This window comes from Leptopilina heterotoma, unplaced genomic scaffold (assembly GCF_015476425.1).
Source record: "Leptopilina heterotoma isolate Lh14 unplaced genomic scaffold, ASM1547642v1 Lhet_212, whole genome shotgun sequence".
NCBI lineage: Eukaryota > Metazoa > Arthropoda > Insecta > Hymenoptera > Figitidae > Leptopilina > Leptopilina heterotoma.
Window position 1 is genome coordinate 603,002 of NW_025110930.1, and position 24,350 is coordinate 627,351.

Sequence of the window (24,350 nt, forward strand, 5' to 3'; positions counted from 1 at the left end):
GGGACTATGTATAACAAAGTATGATTGATATCGTTTGTCATTTGCATATCACGCTTACTACATGTGCTCATATTATTTTATTCATGGGTATAGCGCATCTGCTTTCGCGAGTTTTCGCTAGTTTTCCGCAATGAAACAAAAAGTTTAAACTTGACAATATTTATTGTTATTGCAAGAATTACGTAATTACTAGTTCTAAGGAATACTTTATTAATCTGTATCGGAAAAAAGTAAGTTGGTGCACGATACATTTTATGACTGATGTGCAGTCAGGGGAATCGAGAATGGAATCAGGAGAGCCGAGTGGTTTCGCATTAAATGCTGAAACTGAAAAGGAGAGTGTATTTGGTTGTGGTACATTGTATGCACGGGCAGAGAGCACGGCGTGTAATATGTGTCCTGCTCGCAGCAAAGTGCTCAAACTACAGCAGATAAACGTGCACGTGCACGCACACGGGACCCGCGAGGCGGGGGTGTATCAGGAGAATGGTGTCTGTATGCGAGGGTGTTGAGCAGGGATGCAGGGCGGAGCTTGGGCGGAGCTTGCACTGAAAATCCCGGCTTCCTCTTTCTCTCTCTCTCTCTCTCTCTCTCTCTCTCTCCAACTTTCGTCCGTCATCGCTTGAGTCTCTCTACTATCAGATCTGTTAACAGCAGTCGCCGTCGAGGCACCCACTATAACGTCTTCTCCCTTGTTGGTCAACTCTATTTCCTGATCCTGACTTGTCAAAATCAGCGGCGAGGTTCCCGCACCGACTATATGCCACAACTAACTTTGGAGAGACATTCTTAAAAAAGTTATGCCAAAAAGTCAATACCAATTTTAGTCAAAAGTGATTAATAATGACAGATCGTTAGACAGTGGACAACTTATACGAAAATTTTCAATGCTTCATAAAAATTGCCATAAATCTCTGAACTGAAAGTGGAAGAATTTTTCAAGTCATGAAAGTGTTAAAAAAGTGAACTGCGATGTTTATTTTAGAACTGACACGTTTGATCTTTTAAAAATATTATGGATTTTCTTTGAACAAGTTTGCTAGGGTATTTTTCTTTGAGAACTTTAAAAACAGTGAGTGAACGAAAATTGAATTGCACTGCTTAGATGGTGCTTAGTGGAGGTTTCAGAAGGTGCAAAATAGAGTTTTAAATATGATGGAGATACAGCAACAACACTCGCCAGTTGGGGTGGGTCCTCTCGATTTTTCTCGACGAGGTGTTGCTGAGGCTTCAGCATTTCGTGTCGTAAAGCCAAAGCAACCAGCTTCTCTTATTCATCAGCAATCACTGCTTTCAGAGACCAATAATAATGAGAATCTGCAGGAGAGTCCTCAAGTACTTTCGGACATTGAAGGTAAGAAACGTATTCAAAGAATCAATCTCATATCTTAAGATATATATTTCATTCAAGTGTTGCATGTCAAGCGATCGTCGATCAACCAATAATTTTGACAAAATCACAAATATCTTCCAAGTAACAATTAAAACAATTGAATTTTATATAGTCTTAATCTCCCTTCGTTTATGAAAGGAAACAAAAAAATACATGACATCTATTTACTTGACATGCATCACTAAAAGTTTTAGAAAACTAAGGGTATGAAATTGAGACAAAAAACGAATCAAAATGTTGCTTTTGTCTCAATTTGATATCAGCAGAAAAACTGCGAATTGTCTTGTTTTAAATTCAATTTAAGCTATATACGCACTCAGATGTTTCAAAATTTTGCAGGGAGTTCGCAAGAAGTTTGTACGGACTCGCAACAAACTTGCATTCTAAATCTGAGTGAATAAAAATTTCACTGATTCAAATTTAAAGTACGTGTGTCACATTTCCCTACTTGCCACATATTACTCCAAATCTGAGTCCAGTAAAATTTTTATTGATTCAGATTTAGAGTGTGTGGCAAATAGGAAAATTTCTGTGAGTATAAAAACTTTGCAGCAAACTTTCAAAAGTCTTCATGCTGTAAAATGTGTATATATACAGAAAAAAAATGATATTATTAATTCGGCACTGAGAAAATAATATACTTGAATCAAATATAATTATCTTTGTAATACAGTCAACCATAAATTATTTTTGAATTAAAGATAATAATTATTTGATTCAATACATAATAAGTTTGATTCAATAGAAATTACGTTTAACTCAATTATAAAATATGGTCAATTATCAAACATACTTTTTTAGTAAGGCTACTTATTTTTGAATTGAACAAAATTTTTTCTCAGTGCGACATATAAGTATGATTAGGACTTTAGTTTGAAATAAACATATACCTACAAATCTACTGCGCACGAAATTGGTTTCTTCCAAGTTTTTCAAGCTTGCTATAAAAGCTTTCTGCAAGCTTTCTGTGCGAACTAGCCAATAAGGAAACATCTTTCTATTTATCATAAATCCGAACATCGCATTGCGAACTCCCGTCAAACTTCCTTCAAAATTTTGTTCCATGTGGGCAAATTGACTTCACAGTTTTCTTGAGAGTATCTAATTGATACTAAAGTGGGTCAAATTGAAGCCAAAAATTTGGATCAATTTTTGATTTGATCCACATTTTTGGTATCAATTCTTACAATTTGATACTTTTAAGTTAACGCACTGTTAATATATAAGATTAAGAAGATGATTGTAAGAGATTTTAAGAGATTAAATTGTCTTATTAATATTCTAAGCTAGAAATTGGCTAATGTTGCGAAACAAAATACATTTAACTCTATAGAAGCTTTAAGATTTTTGTAGGAAATTAACAGTTAAAATTGCAAATAGGCAAATTTTCAAAAATTTTAGTATAAAGTTCAAATTTTTTTTTTTCAAAAGTTTTTTTTAAAATCTTAATAAAGTTCAAAAATGTTGCAGAAAAATCATATACTATATAAACTAAATAATTTTATTAGTAAATTATATATTTCAACGGATAATTTAAGCTGCGAGTTTCAGAAGGATTATTATATTAATTTGAAAAATAATACTTTTGTCATGGGCAGGGAATATTTTCTCACTTATCATCAGAGACTGCGCATTAAAAAAAATGAAAATCAATGACAACATAAGCTTCTAACTATATTTTTAATTGTTTTTTTTATGTTTTTTGCAAGCTAGTAGTTCATTTTATTATAATCATTATTATAATTAATATTTTTCTTATCATTATAAATGATATTAATACTAATTCCTTGATATAGAATGTTAAACATACACTGAAATAAAAGATTATTTCTTTCAATTTTCAAATAATCGATTACTTGTGTATTATCAAATAAATATTTACTTTAATTAAATAATTAAATAATTGGTATAAATAAAATTTATTTGATTTATAAAAATTACTTGATTCAAGTACCTATAAAAATTTATTCGATAACAGACACGTTCAAAATAATCGGTTATCGGAATCAATTAAATTCTTTTTCAGTGTATTATTTCTAATGTTAAAATCTTATTGTTTTGGCGAATAATTATAGCGCACCTTTATCAATACAATGTTAAAATTCAAAGGAACAGTTTTTCTAAACATATCAAATTGAAACAAAAAACGTATCGCAACAATTTTGATGTTTTAGTCTCAAGATTTACTTAGAAAAACTGGGGAAGTGTTAAAAAAGGAAAGAAATAACCATGAAATTCACTGTATTGAAAGATAATAATATTTTGAACTCTTTATTATTTAACATAAAAAGATTCGAATCGGTAATAGTGAAAATGACTATTTTGGAAAAATATATGCAAGATCAGGATAATGGTCTTTAGGATCATTATACTATGATTAGGATAATGATATATACCAAAATTTAAATGTATGAATTTACAAAATTTGCACATAAAACCCGAGATAATTTTGCTATTTATCGTCGGGTATCAGCATCTGTGTAGCGATGAGTAGATTCACCATTAAAACTGATTGAAAGGTGGCATGATTTTTGGGTGCGAGTTTGCCAAGTGCGAATGCCGCTCTATCGCCCCTGCCATCACACCTGTACTCGCTGTCTGTCATCAAGCTGCCGATTACCTGCCTATTAGCCTTGCAGTGCACACCGCTTCCACTGGCTTACACGATGCGACGTGTATGTGACCTATGCCCTACCTGTCAGCTCTACTGCACATCATGAATATACACCTATGTGCAGCTCGCATAGATGAGCAATTTCGCACAGCAGATAATGCTGCGAACTTGTACACGCGCCTCATCGCCTCATCGCCTCGTTGCCACGCAGGTGCGTGAATGTAATGTAGAGCTTGAGCTTTGCTCAACAGGTGAGGGGATGAATGGAATCAGACGGCTGCCTATACTAATACCCTCCTATATTAATCGGGCTAATAGGTTGATGCAATTATATTAACCTAATTCGTCTTGTCTGATGTAGTTTGACACTTTATGCCTCTATCAAATAAGCTGAATTTATTAATGTATTTCCCATTGCAGCTACAATCTATCTTTTTAATAACTTTATAGCAATCAAGTTAGCAAAGTTTCTTTACTCGTCTACCTTAACTTTTCAATTTTTTCAAACCTTCAATCACGACATTCTTAAATTCTTTCCTGGTTAATAACTTTGTAAATAATAATTGTGTATTAACTTCAGTAAAAAATCATATCTTTCATACATTAATTTAATCTCTAAAAAGTAATGTAGTTCTAATAATTTTTTACAATATTACACTCGACGTGTAAAATTAAAAACGAAAAAAAGCAAAACGTGCTAAGTGCATTAAAATAATAATGTCAATAATTTGTGAGTATATGTTTTCAGTTAAGGACATTAACTTTTGCTTGAAACAATTGTGTCAATTGCCGAAAATAATTTTCTTTCCGTCGCGCGTCAAAACAAATCTGTGAAGTAAATGTTTTATAAACATGTAGATACACGCGCGATTATCAGAAGTCTGCTGATATACAATATAAGAAGATAAGGATATGTGCGAAACATATAGTAAAACCTTTTGCAAAATGAATGTTTTTTATTTCACGGCTGCGTGAAAAAAGAAGTCATCACACTCTGGGCTATGCTTTCTTGAGAAAATCAGATTTAACAGTAATAGATTTACAATAGTCTGATAAGAGGGGTCCGTCAGGATAATCATTGCACATGATATCACGGATGTTCGTTGACAAACACACGCACAGAATCTATAGTCGGCGCTGATGTTATCTTTCCGAGCGGTGTGCCCGGTATAGGAAAATATGATTTATTTCTGATAATCCTGTGAGTAAGATAGCTTTGCGGCTTGGTGCGTCTAATCTTCCTGTTATCGCAGTTTATCCGTCAACACTATTGGAGGGATTATGAATTTTTCGGTTTGTACCTTTCTTCGCACTTTTGCCGGTCACCGAACCTCATCAAAGATTATAGGTCGACAAAGGAAATTTAAAAAAATTTTCTTATTAAATTCACCAACCAATTCTTTCTCAATATTCTCTAAAAAAAGATTTTTTGGACTAAACTACTTTTCTAACAAATCTTAACCCGTTGCCTGTTTCCGACCCACCCGTGGGTCGTGATCATCTTCACTCAAAGTAAATATAATTTGTATATAAATTGATAGATATTTTTCTTTATATCAATATTATAAGACATTATAAGGGTCATTAATGATATTTTAGAAAATAATTGAATAATATTGAATATTAGTTATAATTTAAATATATTATACTATTTGAAAAAGTATCAGATTCCGCTGGGCATTTTGGGACAATCATGTTGTATTTTCCTCAAACAGTTAAGGGGTTAAACAATTTGTAAATGAAATATGTACATTTTCTTTTATTTGTTAGTAAATGTGTTTTCTTTCAAGGGAATAACATAAAATTATTTCGTATTGGAGATTCGTGCTTAAAATTCTCAGTGGCAAAGGAAAGGGATTTTTTAATTGTTTCCTTCTAATGAATTCTTCGAGCTTTATGGGACCATTGGATACACCACTTAAAAGTGTATGTTTTCTTTGCTTCCTATAATTTTAATTTCCAAATATTCCAGTTTTAAAATTTTCCAGAATCAATTCTTTTTCTCAGAAAGGCTTCGTTATAAGCTTATTTGATTGACGTTTAAAGGCGTTTAAAAAATATGCCTTCAATTGATGGATCTTCTGTCAATTGTTAATGTTGTCTTTTTCAAGATTACAAAAAAATGGGTACATCTATAGTTAGACACAGAAATAATTAACATCTGCCATTAAAATATAATATTACTCAAAATTTAGAAATAGACCACAGAGTTATTTCCCTTCAAAATTCTTTCAACTTTTAATTTCATAAGAATGTCACACAGAAATATATAATTTGACCTGGAATACTGTAGTTTCAACCATAAAAAAGTATCAAAAATCTGAACCACTTTTAAATTGCTATTATCTTCTAAAGTAAAAACCTTTTGAAAAAATTGAATAAGTACTTTGCATTTTCGTTTTTAATGAAGCTTTTATGAAAAAAATGATATGTCTTAAATTTGAAAGCCTATTATAAATGAAACAAACTAGGACACTTGTAGCGAATAAAATATAAGGAATGCGCAAGTTGGAAAAAAGAGAGCGAGTAATGGTTGAGGAGGCAAGGTTGATAAATAGAAGTTGGGTTTCCCTCCTTTCTAATAAAGACGCTCTTGTCGAGGGGTTGATCTCGCCTACGAACCAAGAATACCAAATTCATCAAACCCATAGCTTAGGTAATATATTCACGAAAGTGTTTAATTCAAAAATGGACGCTTTAAAAATATGGGGTTGTAGGCATTAATCTTTCTAAGCTCTGATATACTTTTGTTCGAGAGTAATACAAATGATCACTTGATTTGTTTTTACAGGAGCATGCAGCGCTCGCTTAATGTTCCCAAGAGTGTGGGGTCCATTTGCAAACTCTAATGAAATTAACAGTTTGCAGCATTTCCAGAAAAGTCATCCAGGTAAGAAATTATCACTTTCCGTATTCTGTTTTTGAAAAGTTGTTATTTCCGAACGCGTGGGATGTAACACGGATGACTTTTGCCCTATTAGGTTTCTTCAGTGCGGATGGCGGCCGGTTTTTATTTATCAGTCATTAAGAAAGACCAGTCGTCCGATGATTGGGATAAATGGTAGCACGCGTCATACCGTTAATCGGCTCTCGTCCCCCAATTGAAGTAAAATAGAGGCACAACATAGGGATTCGATTCATCGCGTAGCGTCGGTCTCTTTATTCTTTGCATGTCGGCGGTCGTCAAGTGTACCTACACTCGTCTTATTAATCGTTCCTCTTAAGTGAAACTATGAACCACACGTGACTTGCAGTCATGATCCGACCACCTGAAGAGGGTAAACAAGAATTGAATGATTGCCTTTCAGTAATTAAAATTGCGTAGAAGGGATCTCGGCTTTTAACAAGTAAGACGCTCTAATTGTTCTTCATCTTTATCATCAACTGAATGTAGTCTGATGTGTGTTTGTCACTCAGTACTAAGGGGATTTTGAGTAATTTCGAAAAAGAAAAATTCTTCCCATTTTGCCTTATTTTGAAAATGGAATATTATATAAAATTTAGAAATCACTTATATAAAATTCAAAGTTAATGCAGTATAGAGAATCCGAGGGGGATAAAGAACACGCTACAAAAGTTAATATCTTTTCTAAGAATACAGTCAAGACGTAAGGGGCATGGAACTTAAAGTGTGTAAAGACTTTAATAGCCAGATCACCACGCAGCAAACGACTAACGGACGACAGAAGATTAAAGTTGTCCGTTAACTCGATCTAATTGTCCCCTCGGTTTGGCCTTCCTTTATTAATCCACAGAGGCAACCACCATGACTGTGTTCACGACCATCGGCTTCGCATTCGCCAAGTAGCACGAGTTGAATACATCGATCATTGAAAATCTGATATAATGACGAGTTCTTCTGAAGCTAAATTGTCGACTCGTACACACTTTTATTGTGGACAACCCGTATACATTATTTGTGTGATAGTCAGATTCAATCTCTGTAATGACTGTTTAATAAAGCTTAAACGTCCAGTAATAATAAGCATAATTGATAGTGAAGAATCATTGTCGTCGCACTCATTTATTCACGAATACAAACATGTTTATATATACACGAATCAACAGAATCGGTTAATTTCATCTTACTCACTAATTTACACCCATTTTTTTAATGTGGTATATAACTTGAAAATCTAAATTGAATGAAATTTTTAATGCAGGTTTAAATGTAAATTTCGAAGAAAAAGTTTAGAATCTGTAATAGTGCTATATAATAGAAAGTATATATCAAAAGCGCTTTGATATGACCCAGTAGCTTTTCAATTGTGCCTCTATCATGTATAAATTTCCATCAAGATTAATCTGTGTGACAGCATCGTGAGAGTCTAATTTGTAGAAGCTTGAAAATCTGAGAGTGAGACCCGGACTCAGCATCTGCATTGCACGGTTGCGGCGATAAGTTTTTCTTTTGTCAGTTGTGCAACCTTTTTACTGCATTCCTGCAACATGAGATGGTACATTTGCGTACGCATACATAACATGTGCTGAGGCATCTTTCTTTGCTTCTTATTTTATTCCTCATCGCCATCTGACACTTGACTTTTATTATTTATTTCAGCTCGATTCTCTTTTCTCAAGCGTACAAAGAGAGCAAAAATCCATACGAATATAATTACGTTAAGGGCTCGTGTAAAGCAAAGTCGTATCATATTTTTATTTGATTGCTAACCCGGCCGCAACGGCAATTGGCAACCACCCTGTTCGAAAGAGGGATCTATCTTTAAATGCGATTAGTCGTTTCAAGTACAATATACTTCGGCACGTGCTCACGTGTCGCTCACACGGATTATAAATATAATATACTGAGCGCACGGCGCATCATAATAGTTGGGGAAGAACAGTATTCCATTGAGGGGGTGTCAGGTCTTACAATTATATAATTCCAAAACTTTGTCAATTAAAACGGAGCTCAATAATTTACAGCTTTTTCAAAATCTATTCCATTCTGACACTCATCTGACTTTAGTGTGGAATTAATAATCGATTATTTCAGGAGAAACAGGTTCTGTTAATCCTATTTAGAAAATAGGAGGTTGAAACAGTCCATTAACAAAATTTAACGTTGATAAATATAGGTGCATAATGTTTGCACAAACTAAGCTATCAATTACTATATTTAATATATAATTGATTAAAAAAATTACTCACGCTGAGTGTGTAAAATATTTGTCCAATTCGACAAATCAGTTTTAGAGAGTTTAATGTTTAGAAATTTATAGTCTCTGTAAGCAAAGCTTTATCAAATGTAACTATATTTATTTCTCAAGTGAAACGTCTTAGGAGACACAAGCTTCACTACAGTTCATCCTGTCGTCTTTTTAGTCCCACCCGATTCCGTTTTCTGCTCGCGATGCCTCGTTAGTGCTACACAACCCCTGCCAGAAAAGCTGCTACGTGACTCAAATCCCATTCTTGTAGAGACTTTTTGCTGGAAGACACTATGTTTGTTCGAAATTCTTCTTTGTTGGCCTTCTTCAGTGACCCTATATCTTTTTTCCAAGTTTCTGGCACTATTACTATTTGTAAGAAAGCTGCTATTGATTTGTATTAAAATCAGAAAGTGATAATTAAAAAACTGAATATAAATATATAAATTGGAAATATTAACTTTTTATACAATAATATGTCTACTTCCAAAGAACGGTTGTCGTTCGGAGTCGGGCGCCTTGTGGGATCACCTGCAACTAGAAGTTCTTCAACATCACATTCTCCCAGTCCGGATTCCCCGCATACTGAAAACCGAGATATAGACGTTGACGTCGATGTTGAGGAAGAAGAAGTAGATGTGGATGTGGAAGAAGTCGAAGATGAAGATGAAAGAGAAGGTACTAGTAGTCCAACTAGATCACCAACACCCCCGTCACCTTCTTCAATCACACCAAGTATATTAACGTCGCTTCCTCATAAAAGGTAATTTTTCGATTTAGATAATTTTATTATAGAATGCAATCATAATTTTTCCATTGAAATTATTAATGTCATTGAATTTACTGTAAATTTTCAGAACGGGTGACTCGTTCAGTGTTAGTGCTCTGCTCAGGCCAGATCCTCCATCGGCTCACCTTCAAAATACCTCTCCTTTAAGAGAATCCGTTCCAACGTCTGTAAGTTCTGCACATCAACATCCTCCTCCGTCATCCATCTTGTACCCACCCTTACACCTGCAAGGAGGCCTTCTCCCTCCTCATCCCCACCACCCACTGTCGTACCTGCATCCACAATTATTGCCACATCATTTACTTCCTCCTCACCTTCATCCACTTTTACGAGGTGTTCATCCCGGACATCCTAGTCTACACTCTCCACATGCGGCTCATGGACTACACCATCCTCATCCCCTCGGCGATGTGTACAGCTGTGTTAAATGTGATAAGATGTTCAGTACTCCTCATGGCCTCGAAGTAAGTTTACATTTTATTTCAACTAATAACAATTTTATTTTTACTGTTTTCCAAATCTATTTTTCAATAGTACACCTTACAAAAAGGAAATCTTTATTTTAATGGCTTTCTCTAAATTTAGTGCATATGTTTCCCTCACATTTGGTATCAAAGAAATGATCTTCAATTGAGAGTCTCGCATTAATTACTTACATTAAGTACTAAATTTATTTATTTCACTTGAATTTAATGTTTTTTTATAATAGTTCTGTTTTTTATTGACCACCAAAGAATAGAAATATTCTACATTCAAGTAGAATACTTTTGTTTTGAGAAGATATTAGAAGGTATTCCTCTTGATATGATATTACTTTTTTCTGGGTGTACCATAGAAAATGATCTTGCGCTTTTCTCTCAATCGACTATATCTTGATAATAATTGAGGCCTTGGATCCAATAACTCGCCCGACGCTCGAAGGCACGCGCTAATACCAGTCGGGTAGCAGTGAGTGGCGCAGAGGCGCTCACTGCTCACTGACTGGCAGTTGCGCGTTCCTCCGAGCGTCAGGCGAGTTATTGGATCCAAGGCCTCAATTATACACTTTTAATATATAACAAAACGTGGTTCGAAGTTACTGGATATTCCCAATTAATTATATACCTACTTCAGGGCTCGAACTAGGTCCGTAAATCCCGTAAAAGTCCGTAACTTTACTTGAAGTTCCTAAAAGTCCGTTTTTTTAAGAAAAAGGTTCGTAAAGAACGTAAGTTGATTCAACCCGTGTAGAAATTGACACATTTAGGCCATAATATGGCATGAAACACCTTTCCAGATCGGGCCCAAGTCTAGCCAGACTTTGGCCTACAGAATGATCAAAAGATCTGGCTCCGATTAGGGCCATGGTTAAATTTCTACACGGGAAAAAGGATAAAAGGTTCGTAAATTGTACGATATAATTTGGATAATTTTAGAGAAATTACAAATGATTGCAAAAGTTTAATTATGTTCAAAAATTTCTAAAAATTCTCATCAAAATTTCAATTATCTTTAGAAATAATTAAATTCTTCTCCGAAATTCAATTATTTTCAAAAATTTTCCTGAAAAAATAATAAAAATTTCACAGGAATTTCATTATTTACAAATTTTTTTATAAATTTCTTCGCAGTCATTCAATTATTTTCATAAATAATAAAATTTTTACGGGGACTCAATTATTTTCATAAATAATAAAACTCGTTGCATAATTTCAATTATTTTTAATACAATTTTAATCAAATTCCTCGAAAAATTTTTCTTTAATTTTATTTAAATTCGTCAAAAGAATTCAGTTATTTAAAAATTTATAGATACAATTCTTTATGAGCATTCAATTTTAAGAAACATGCAATTACTCAATAAATTGTTATTTTTGTATTTAAATAAATGAATTCTAGTAGAATTTTCTCATAAGAATTGATTTAAAAATGGATCAGTTAAAATTTTAGATTATAATTGAATTTTAAAAGTATTAGCGTAAATTTTTAGAAATAATTATTGAATTTTGAGAAGGTTTCAGATTAAAATCTTTAAAACTTTGAATTTTTCATATTTTTAACTAACAATTCTGTGGAATTAATTTTTTTTGAGAAACTTTGATTGCGGATTTTTTTTAAAATTATTTAAAGTTTTTATTTCCTAATATTTATATTTAATTGAAGAATTTATCAATTTACGAATAATTGAAATTTTGTAAAATTGAATTATAAACAAATGAATTTGAAAATTATTAAAAAACTTTTTTGAGAATTATTAAAAATAATGTATTTATAAATGTTTAGTTAAGAGCCCCAAAAAATTCAATTGTGTAAAAGTTACAATTTATTCAAAAAAGTCAATTATTTTCAAGAGTAATAATATTCTCCGTAAAAATTAAATATTGTTGAAAAGTAATAAAATTCTTTTCAGGAATTCAATTATTTTCAGAAATATTAAAGCTCATTGCTGACTTTCAATTATTTTTAATACAATTTTAATTGAATTTCTCGAAAAATGTAATTATTCTTAAAAATTTTATTAAAATTCGTTGATAGAATTCAATTATTTTCAGAACTTTTGATGAAATTCTTTATGGGAATTGAATTTTAAGAAACATTCAATTATTCAATAAATTATTTGTATGCATTTTATTTGTATTTAAATAATTGAATTCTAGTAAAATTTTCTAATAAAAATTGATTTAAAAATGAATTTCAGTTATAATTTTAAATAATAATTGAATATTCAAAGCAATATAGCGTAAATTTTTAAAAATAATTGAATTTTGAAATTAATTTTTTTGAAAAAGTTTAATTCAATTTTTTTAATATTACTTTAAGTTTTTATTTTCTAATATTTATTTAATTGAAGAATTTACGAATAATTGAAATTTCGTAAAATTAAATATTCTATACGAATGGATTTGAAAATTGTCAAAGAACTTTTTCGAAAATTGTTAAATATAATCGATTTAATGAAGAATTTTATTAGTTAAAAATTCTTGTAAATAATAATTGAATTGTAAATGATTTTATCACTCGGTCATATTTAATAAGTTATTATAAAACATGAAGAAATCGATCACTCGGAGTCGAAGACTTGAAGTTTTGTATTAGTTATGAAAAATTTTAATTATAAGTTTAAGTAAAATTTGCTCTTATTTGACTCGGACTGGTTATATTTTTGTTAGTAATTGGTCCGTAATTTTTCATTTTTGGTACGTAAAGTCCGTATTTTTGAACACTTTCACTGGTTCGAGCCCTGCTACTTGAAGAAAATAAAAATTTTGTATATTTACCACATTAATTACTATTTAGAAAATACGCATACTTACTTGAAAGTGAAGTCCGTTTTATTAAAAAATAATCACAAAACCTTTTATGCCAAAAACACTTTATTGCGCTTAGAGTGAATAAAATTTTGATAGCATTTTTCCATTTAAAAAATAGGTTCACGCGAGAAGATCTCATAATGGAAAAAGGCCATTCGCCTGTGAATTGTGTAATAAAACATTCGGACACGAAATTAGTTTAACTCAACACAGAGCTGTTCATTCGGCGGAGAAGGTGTTTGAATGTAAACAATGTGGAAAAGCATTTAAAAGATCAAGCACACTCAGCACTCATCTTCTTATCCACTCGGACACAAGGCCCTACCCATGTCAATTTTGCGGTAAACGCTTCCATCAGAAAAGCGATATGAAGAAGCACACTTACATCCATACAGGTAAGTTGCATATTTAAATATTTTATTGCCGGTACACCATTGTAGTTTTCATAATTAGAAAAGGGATCAATTAGTGTCTCAACTGTGCACACTAAATAATGTAGCGAACAATTATCTACATCAAGTCAAAGCTGAATAAGTTAATTCCGTCCAGTGGCCGAGTCACATGTGCTGCTGGTATAAAAGGAAGAAAGGAAGAGGGATCACACAAGCCCCACATTGCGTAGCATGTTTCGTAATAATCTTAATGTCTTTTTGGGGTGCCTCAGTATGCTCTAACTCGGTGAATCTTTTCTCTCGTCTCTCCAATGCATGGCCAACCATTTCGATAATGGCACTCATCGGAGTTGTCCACTTGACTTATGAGATTTTGCTAATAAATATTAAATTGTTCGTGGGAAAATTATAGGGATATTACATTTTCCATTTTCATGCGCATTTGAACCGACAGTAGAAATGTTTGGCATTTTTTAAATTATTAACAAACTTTTCCTTTCTGTGAATTTAAAAGAGTTTTAACGCTGGTTATGGTTTCAATTTGAGACATCTTAAGTGACAAATCAGAGACAACAGATGTGCGAAGAGTAGAAAAAATTACGCTGTGCACATCGGTCGCACCAAAAAAGAACGTCTGCTTTACCGGAAACTTTCTCCGTGTACAAATTCTTACTACTTTGAATGAGTTAATGATTATAGTGAACTAAATATAATTTACACTTTGTATTAAAAAATCTTGCAACTAATATATTAATTCATAAAATATTTTTTATATTATTTATTTATTTGTAAAAAACAAAAAAAGTAATTATCTGCTTAGTAAAATCATAAAAATCTTAACTACTTTTAGAAAATTATAAAATAACAAAATCTTATCTCTAATTCGAAGGTAAATTACTATAGTTTAAATAGGTTCAAGAGAGGAAAACTTTGTAGTTTTATTTAGTTTTTTGCCTACATGAAGCGTAAAGTTAGAAAATGCCGAGAAGCTTTATAGAGATGTGTTATGTTTGCGGCAATGTCAATCGTACAGGAAATGATTTTCGGTGTTGTCTTTTTCTGGGTATATTTATCTTTGACATGAGATGTTAGAATAGAGAACAAGTGGTTTAAAAAAGCAGGACTGGTGAGACTCTTGACACTTGGGTGCCTCGCTTAGTGATGGAATGAGAGTCGCCAAGGTAGAGAGCGAAGGAAGAACATTAGAGAGGTGGGATTTTGAGAGATCACTCAGAAGAGATGCTGAGAGAGTGAGAAAGGATGGGAGGCGTAGACGAGGGAGAGTCAAGAGGAGTCTTGTCGAGTCTGGGTTTTGTATCGTCTCCATGGTAACCCTCCCAATGTCTTATCAAATTATCACCTTGTCCTCCCTATACTTCTCAGTCTCTCATACCCGTGTTTCGAAGATCCCTTGAAATTGTCGAGTAAGGAGAACACGATAAAAGAGGACACACAAAGGACCGACGATGGTCACTTACTCGGCTGCTAACAGCCTACGCTATGAGACCGTATTGTGTGTAAGTACCTCTGGACGCGAGGGTCCGGGTGGGCAAGGGTCGCTTCCGAACATTTAATTCATTATTCAGGGAATGAAAAATTCAGCGCTTCTCCAAGTAACCGTCTAATACCGCAATGGTCTGTCACAATTACTGCAGATAGAAAAAATATTATCTCGTCAGTCACGCAAGGAGCGAGCCTTTTACAACTTTTCCACCCTTTTAAAACCAAAACTTTACTCGAATAAACTTGGCGACAAAGCGTGTTTACAGTTTTGTTCTTGAGAAATTCTCCTGGTTTTAATGAATCATCTTCATAAAACTTGATACCATAGTCCTTTATTTTGATGACCTATTTCTGAATACCACCTAATTTTATTAATAAAATTTATTAACATAAAGTGATATTAGGCAACAAGAGTGAGGAATCGGAACATTGATGTCTCCCACAATCATCACTATCTTTTTTTCATTTCCAAATGCCTCGGTGTGCAGCAGCGTGCTAGGAGATTGTATAGCTAATGATAATCAGTTCTTCGTTCCCAACCTCACCCTCCTTTTCTGGCGTAGTGAACAGAGTGGGCCATGTGCAATAAGGGTGCGGCACTGTCGGATTCCCCAGGGACTAGAATGGCGTAACGTAAAATCATTATTAGGTAGGTGGGTGCTGGTGGTAGTGCTATTGCACGCGGAGACAGGGGTGCGGATGAAGGGCGGGAGGAGACCAGGAATAAGAGCTCTGCAAATATTGTTCCTGTACGAGACCGCTTGAAACAGCGTAAAGGGAGCGAAATGGCGCGGTGTGGTGTTACGTTGACGTTGCGGGGCTAGGATGTGCCGCGATGCTTCCTAGATGAGTATCGGGGGTGAGCCGAGTCAAGTGCACAATAGGGTTATTTTAGAGCCATGCCCGTCACTAGATCGCACACGAGGTGACAGACCGACAAGTGGCCAATCGTTATTATTGCTTTCGCTTCAATATATATACGAATGAAAACAAAGCACTTGACATGCGTTTCAGTTTAATACGTGGTAGAGCAGAAAAGTGTGGGTCTTTTTCCACTTCATTTAATTTGCTAATGAATTTATTTCGAATTTGCTTCTGAATTTAATTTCAAGATTATTGATTATTTACTTTGAATTCATGCGTATTTGAATGAAATTAATTAATCAACATGCGAAGGTGTGCTGCAATTATTAATAATAATCTTGTGCTTTTTTTTCTTATAATGTTTGAGGCCATGTATTTTCTACATCTGCACTTAGCCGTACGATGTCAACTTGATTGGTTGAGGTGGTCACCCCTGTTTTCATAGTAAATACAGTCTGTTCACTTGAATAAAAGTAAAGTTCCAGGAGTTACTCTCGCGATCAAGCGATGCGTTTTCTATATTTAAACTTCAGTATACTTTTTCAATTCTATCGAATCAAAATATTCTTCATGGTCGTCCTATGAATTAGTCAATTTATTTCTGAATAAATTTTCTTCTATAGAAAACAATTTAAAAGGAAACTAAATAACGTTCAATGGTAGTTTATTCTTAAAATAGAAAACTATACGATGTTTATTGAGTAAAGTTAACCTGTACAGAATCTCACCTCCGCAGGGTACGATTATTGTATCATTCTCGAATAGAGACTCCTTTGTGGTCTTTGTGCGTAAACTTGAAGACTATTAGAGGTTTCCAGCTCACTAGGCACCCCAAGCGTTTGAGCGCCACAACATCCCTCTAAGCTGTTTAAACTTTGCGACAGCGAACTCGTTCCTTCGTCACCTCTGTGGGTCGTTAGTGAATCTCTCGTAGTATGCTTATGTAAAACTATTGCTGAACATAATTAATTACTTAAATCTAAATAAAATAGAAAAAAATGCATAATATTTAATTTTCTACAAACTTGTGACTATAGAAAAAGTAAAAGTGTATTCATATTTCATGAAATTTAATTTAATACACAACTTTGTGTGATACCTATAGGTATCGTTTTTCTAAATTATCGAAAAGAGCTTAGAACTGCTCTACTGATGCCAAGATATAATTATTCACTTTTCTCGCCGTACACTCAACCTAACCCGCTTTAAGTTTAGCTGCTCAATAAAAGATAGAATATCCATACAGGAAAGTATTATGGTGTTCAAGTTTTAATGCAGTGGATATATGACTATATCAAATGTAGTTTCATATCAAGATAAGTGCTTTCCTGTCCGTACACGTGTCGTGTGCGGAGTCCTTATATTTATAATGTCACGACGCGGAGCACAGCGACACAACCGATGCTGCATTAAACATGCAAATTCTAGGCGTATAACGTTGCGCTGTTGGTATTCCATCGCGGGAGAAGCACATAGTGTTCCATAGTAGTGCGGCATGATTAAATTTCCAGGGATATCGACATGCCAGAAACACGTCACCTCTCACCTCCCGCTCTGTATACCTGCACGTACACTCATCCGCCATTCGAACAACTACCTCGTTCAGACGGTTAAAATTAACTGCAACTGATGGCGCACACATACAGATATAAATTCTAGTCTTTCATCCGCTTGTCGCTTATTTCACTGAAGAATATTATATTCTTATCTGTATTGTTTTCTAAACGCAAAGTAATCAGCACTCTTGTGAAAATTCAGAAAATTTGACATAGTTCTGAGAGAATGGAAAGGATTAAGGATTAACGCTTTTGTGAATTTTCCATAGTCGCGCGCTTTTCTTGCAAGCGACGCGACGTATGTCGTCATCAGGCTTTTGTTTCATTCTATATCGACATAATTTGGCATTTAGAGAAACAGAACCACAAGTATTAATTGATTTCATAAAAGTTTGATAGGACATTAGTCATTATTCCTGAATTATGAAAGAATGAATTATCCCAGAGAGAATAAAGATAAGATTTGTCACAATTCATAAGTGATCGGTACCAAAATAATTTAATAGGCATCCATCCGTCGTAATCAGTACGAAAAAGATTATTATCTTGCGTTCCCTGCGGAATAGAAGCACTATGGAGCTAACCAACTTAACAGCATATCCTGTTTCTGCAGCCCTTTGCTCAAAATACCTCTCAATCAAGATAGATACTTGTATTGGATGAATGAAACAATATTTAATTTTTTCGATATTAGTTATGAAAACGATTATGTATAGCTTCATATGGAAAAACGTATAAATGCGTCAGAATGCGTCAGAATGCGTCTCAAAGTTAAACAGGGATGCTGTTCGAATGTTATTCCTTCTCTGTAATGAAATTTCTATTTTTGTTAGATATAGATTTTGAATACGGTTCATTCAATTGGCGAAGCACGATTATATCAGTTTCGTGCAAAACATTTTCCACTGTAGCTCGACCACTGCTAAATTCCCAGGACTGTGCTTTGAATCGGCGTTGCGCGTTTCGGTGGAAGTACACAATGAACGCGAATTGCAGGCGTTTGCACGAGTACGTATGCATGCTACACGTATATACATCTGTGCATTCATCGGCTCCCATGACAATATTGCAGCTGTATCCCATCGTCGAACCGAGAAGCAACCCAACTATTCGTGTTCCTAAAATAGTAAATGCAACGCGTTGTTAAACAGAATCGGGTCTACTGAGACTAGATAACACGCCTGAACTGCTCCACACACACACACAGGTATATTGCGTTGGCCATTCCGACTGACGATGCCTCGGAGTAATATATCTCTGCCGAGATACCGCAACAATAAACATGGAGACAGTTTTATTTGAAACACTAATAAACTGTCAATTTCCGTTAAATGTATTCTCGATAGCGGCGGTACTTGCATTACACGATCGAGAAACGAAAGAAAAGTCTGATTGATATCCGCCTGTAATCCCATCTCAAAGCTTCAGTGATACTACAGAAAATCCATGCTGTCCTCGACGTGAAATATGAGATGTGGTGCTTTTCCTCTTGCTCTTTTTTCTTCACTTTACTCTCGCATCTCCTCTACCGTGCACTCCTCTCACGGGGATTTGGATTGGAGGGCAGAGACGCCCCCAGAGAGTAGAAACGTGGTCGATGGAGACGAGAGGAAATCAATGCTTCTGCCAGAGTCCGGTTCTCCTTTCCTCCTTCGTTTCCTCTAACCCCTCTCACCAACCTCTCTTTCTTCCGCGTTTGATTTCCTTCTCGTACTCCCCCCGCTTTATAGATTTAGCAAAGAAACGTCGTAGATCGCAAAGTCTGTGTGGATTCGTAATTTCAATCGCGTCAAGAAATGCTGCTTCTATCGCTTGCGCAATCTTAGCGAAATAAAATAGTTGATTTATCCATTTAATCCCCATCGGCAGTAAATCGATGAGTCGAGTGTACAATGACATCACTCTTTACAAATAATGTGCCTCGGTGGGGGGTTATCTCAGTACGTTACACCAGCCACAAATAAATATTATTTGTTTTCTTGCGCTTACAATAGGTAATATCAAAAATAAATCGGAGAAAATTTCAATTTAAGTTGGTATTTGGACTAAATTCTTCTCTGATTCATATTCTCATCAATTAACGTATACTTTTGCTGAGCTTTTGTTATAAAAACACTGTAAAAAATAAAATCTTAAATTAAATCTTACTTTCAGCCCTCTTTTAACTAAAGTATTATTAGTACAGTCATTAATAATTGACTGAATTTTAGTCTTGAGAGTATGATTTTAAATCTTAAAAATGACAGAATAATTTTCAATCATTTTGGTTTCAAGATGGAAACGGTTACAAATTTTGTTTTTTCTGTGTAAAAGTTACTACAATAAATAAAAGGTAAAACAAGAACACAGTAAAGAGACTGATCTTAAATTAAGATTTTCTTTCTATTGCGTTTATTCATTGAGATTTTATAGATTTAGAATTGATAAAAATGGTTGTGAAGAAAATGTAGTTTTTACTTTTGCCTCTTATTGCTGTTGAATTACTTTTGAAAAAGAACATGTCAATACCGTGTCCGAAAGTAGTCTTGATTCATGATAAGGAGAAAAAAATCTTTGAAAGAGGGTGAGAAAAGGCTTCAATTTGCAAAGTTCGCAGGGTAGTCGACTCGTTGGAAAAGCGATCAAAGTGCCGTCTTGGTTTTGCAGCGCTTGTCTCATGAAGTGGTGGGAAAGACTTGGCTGAAGTAGGAGGTTGGTGGTGGAGTGAGAGAAGGTTGGCAAGGGTAAGAGAAGGTCGGATAAGATTCGCCGCTCTTGAGTAGTGGTGTGACCGTAGTGGAAAGCTTGCACGAAAGCAAAAGACAGAGAAAAAGAGTGAGAAAAGGACCCTCAAGATTTGCCGGAGTTTAATATAGTTTTAGGGGCGGCGGCCGACAGGCTGGGGTTGTAATGGCGTCTTAAGCTTCAGGGGCTCTCAATATAGTTATCCACATTTGAAGCGTCTTCGGAAACAAACTAAAATCGAAGTCGTGAATCAAAACAAGAGTAGCTATATTGATCTGCATTCCGCTCGCAGTTTATTTCTATGCAGAAAACATTAAATTACGAATTCACTGATATGTAGACGTTTTCAAGATTACACTTTTAGAATCTGGGAACGGAGAGCTTCGAGAAAATTCCGACACACCGACATTCACACCTTGGACTACACACATGGCTGAGCGTGTGCATGTATTAAAATGCATAGGTTGTGCATGTACGGACTCATAGCTTTCAGCTATGTGGGGTTGGACTTGGAGATAAAGACGAAAGGGCAACCTCGGTACGAGCCCGGACGGTTCTTGATTTTTACGAGACCGTAAATTCCTTAGGACGACCTTTCTCTTTCCGTTCTTCCTTCTTTCCGTTTGCAATTCTCATTTGCAATTTTATCGTCTTGAGAAAATTCGACATGACTCTTAAATGTTTTAAACTTTTGTGGTTCCTCAATAGTGTAATAGACAATTCGATCATATTGATTTGCTACAGGTTTTTATATTTTTTTATAGAGATTACTTGGTTAACGTAGAACACATGATTATCTACTTATTCATGTAAAGAGCTAGTATTTATTAATATAGTCTTCTAATAAAATCTTTTTTTAAATTCTTTCGGTACATATAGTAAGGAAACTTTTCAAAAACAATTTCGTACTGTTGAAATTGTAAAAATACTGACAATAGACAATTAAATATCGATGGGCGTTGTCCGATACATTTGTCACTTTGATTGGTCGCATTTGTAACAGTCGATCGTCAGGTAACTGGTATCGCCTATCGCGTTTACTAGATTGAAGACTAGAGTAACGAATTGTTTATGGCTTCATCCTCTGATATCCAGTTAGTTGGTGGAAAAGACAGGCAAGGGTCATGGAAGCTGGATTCCATTAGCAGGTACGTACCACTGGAGGCAACAGAGTTCACGTAGCGGAATTCTTTCCAGTTCTGTACGGTTTCTCTCTTCCACATGCACACACACACACACTCTCCACCAGGTCATCCCGCGGTTACTACGGCAACAGGGGGTTGGAGCCGCCCCCGTTCACCAATCAGAACTCTCAACCAAGATGAGAGAAACGAGCGCGTATCACACCCGTTTTCCCTCTGTCTCTCTTTTGGCGTCTATTCTGGCCCCACCTCTGCCCCCGTTCACCCGTTACTTCATGGACCTGGCCGGGGGTGGCTGAGATTCTCGCTCGAAAGGAAATCTTGACCGGGCGTGCCCCGCATCTCTGATACTACCTTATAGTCCTCAAGTACTTTGAGAGATGGAATCGGTTCTCCTGAATTAACGTAACACCGCTTGAGGATCAAGTCCTTATCGACACTTTCGGTTGTCAACTCGAGTGCTATCAATATTGTACTTTAAGATCCAAGAGGAGACATATTCTCAAAATTATTGCTACTTATGCTACATTAATGCAAAAGAGGAAAGTTATCAGTTTCTTTGATTTGATGGATGAAAAATTTAAAATTTGAAAAGTCCTTAAATGTAGTCCAAGATATTTCTTTTAATTATTAAAATTATTCGTGTACCACAACTTAAATTATAATTATCCACTACGTGTGCAGAAATTCATAATTTTATTTTCCATTGCAGGAGAGAAGCCGCATAAATGTCAAGTTTGCGGCAAAGCGTTTTCACAAAGCAGCAATTTAATAACGCACTCGAGGAAGCACACTGGTTTTAAGCCCTTCGCCTGCGAGCTTTGTGGAAGGGCCTTCCAGCGTAAAGTGGACCTCAGGAGACATCGAGAGACCCAACACGCCGACTTGGGAACGTCACATCGTCCGGCGATTGGTTCTATACCTCAAAATAATTTAACCAATGGAAATGCTTCCATAATACAATAAAAGTACTGCGTCAACAAATTTATAAATATTTATAATTCTATAAGCGGCACACCTAAGATTGTCAAATGCGTAGTGTATCAGTACGACAATTTGCATTGATATACAGTTGTTAAAGTTTGAGAACTGAGCACAGTAAAAAACTTATGGAAATAATTAACGATTAGGTAATCTGCTTGTTTCTGATTTTCATATATGAATTTACGGTATTACATTCCTAAAGTGCATTGCTCTGTGTCTTAAAACCAAAAACAAATTACACTAATTACTTATTTAATATCATGATTTCATAGAGTCCCTCCATATCATTCTTTATTATTATTTTCCAAATTTGAGAGAGACGAAAGAATTATCTAATTAATTTACTGATCGTAAAATAATTCCAACTTTTTTTATTTTACCGCGTTGATGATGATAATAATCGGAGATCATATTTAAATTTAGTTAATGGTAATGAAATATAATCATATTGAACTTCTAAAAAATACGAAACTCCACCCTTTGTGTGGAAATCAAATCATTATTATACGTATTTCTATACCGATGCTGTGATCTGCTCTTAACATTGAGTTATCTGCAATTTACTTAAAATAACAAAAAAAAAGTTTTTCAGAAACTAAAAATGAATGTTTTATTAACAATAACTATCACAATATAGAATCTCAGAATATTATCATCTATAATAGATTGAAACAAAAAATGTTTTTGATAATAATAATTATAAATTATTTCATTATCAACTTATTCTAATATATATATGTACAAAGAGAAAATATCTTTCAGGTATTTCGAAGTTGACTGTTTTCCGTATGAATTTCATAAGGTGTTTTAAATTATTATATTATATTATATTATATTGTGAATATTGTTTTATTGCATTACATAAAATCTTGTTGTCATTTCGCTGTTAAAAAATGTTTTCAATTTCAAAGAACGTTTAATACAAATATTTTTTTGTTTTCTGAACCGAAAATAGTTATCAATATAATAGGATGGGTATTTCGCTTCTAAATTTATTTTACAAAGAATAAAATTCTTTTTTTTATAAACATAAATAATTGTGATTATTACACTTTTATGTTGAAACCCTAAAATAATTAAAATTATCAAATAACATCTTTCTTTTATTAATATGAGAGACTAAAATTTATTACTTTATAACATGGAATTTCTTTTTAAAAGAGAAAAATTCTTTTCATTAAACCTGAATACTTAAGTGTTAAAATTTAAAAGAATAAATTGTTGTGAAATAAGAATTCTGTTTTATTGGAAGCTTTTCTTCGGTGTGATTCTACGTAGTTCATTAAATTATATAATTTATTAAGTAAACAATAAAAATTATGATTAATTTTAATTAAAGTATTCAATTTTTTAATCATTCAAATTGAAGTAAAAACTATTTGAAGGTTTTTTCAATTAATATAGCAATGCGTAAACATTTGATATAGTTTTGAAAAATGTCAAGTAGCCCTGAATGGTATGGTTGACAATATTACATTGCAATATTCAGGCAAGGTTAATTGATAAAAAAATCTTGCATAACAAGTCTAAGGCAATTTTGCTTTCCAGTGCTGAATATTGTGGTGTAATATTGCCAAGTCCACTATGCAAGAAGTTGTGCTATCTGAGTAAGTTTATTTGCGACTTAAGTCGTGTATATTGTTATGTATAAAATTTGAAATATGTTTACTCTAAAATTTTCAGAAATTAATCAAAAATGTCAATCTGTAACGGTTCAGAAAAAATTAATTACATTTTTTCCATCTGCAAACTGATCTTACATATTCATTAGTATTTGCACAAGTGAATGTGAAGATAATTGATCTTATAGTTATTCGCTTGAATCATATTTGTTGTAAAATGTTTTAATGAGTTGAATACTTAATTAATAGATGTTATAATTGACTAATTCATCATATACACTGAGAAAACATTAAACTTGATTCAAATACAAAAATAATTTTAAATG

The 24,350-nt window shown here is 33.9% G+C and overlaps 1 protein-coding gene across 3 annotated transcripts; it reads left to right on the plus strand.

The window, feature by feature from the left end:
* The first annotated feature begins 424 nt into the window (after positions 1 to 424).
* On the plus strand, positions 425 to 23,186 carry LOC122501629 (fez family zinc finger protein 2-like). Of its 3 annotated transcripts, none has more exons than XM_043611240.1 (6): positions 425 to 1,354; positions 6,799 to 6,897; positions 9,650 to 9,920; positions 10,015 to 10,411; positions 13,356 to 13,632; positions 22,131 to 23,186. In XM_043611240.1, exons 1-6 carry the CDS (start codon positions 1,153 to 1,155, stop codon positions 22,382 to 22,384), a joined length of 1,500 nt encoding a protein of 499 aa, XP_043467175.1. In that variant the 5' UTR covers positions 425 to 1,152; the 3' UTR covers positions 22,385 to 23,186. The 3 variants fall into 3 exon arrangements, with proteins under 3 accessions (XP_043467175.1, XP_043467177.1, XP_043467176.1); XM_043611242.1 differs by lacking the exon at positions 425 to 1,354 and adding an exon at positions 5,294 to 5,519; XM_043611241.1 differs by lacking the exon at positions 425 to 1,354 and adding an exon at positions 6,617 to 6,663.
* The last annotated feature ends 1,164 nt before the right edge of the window (positions 23,187 to 24,350 follow it).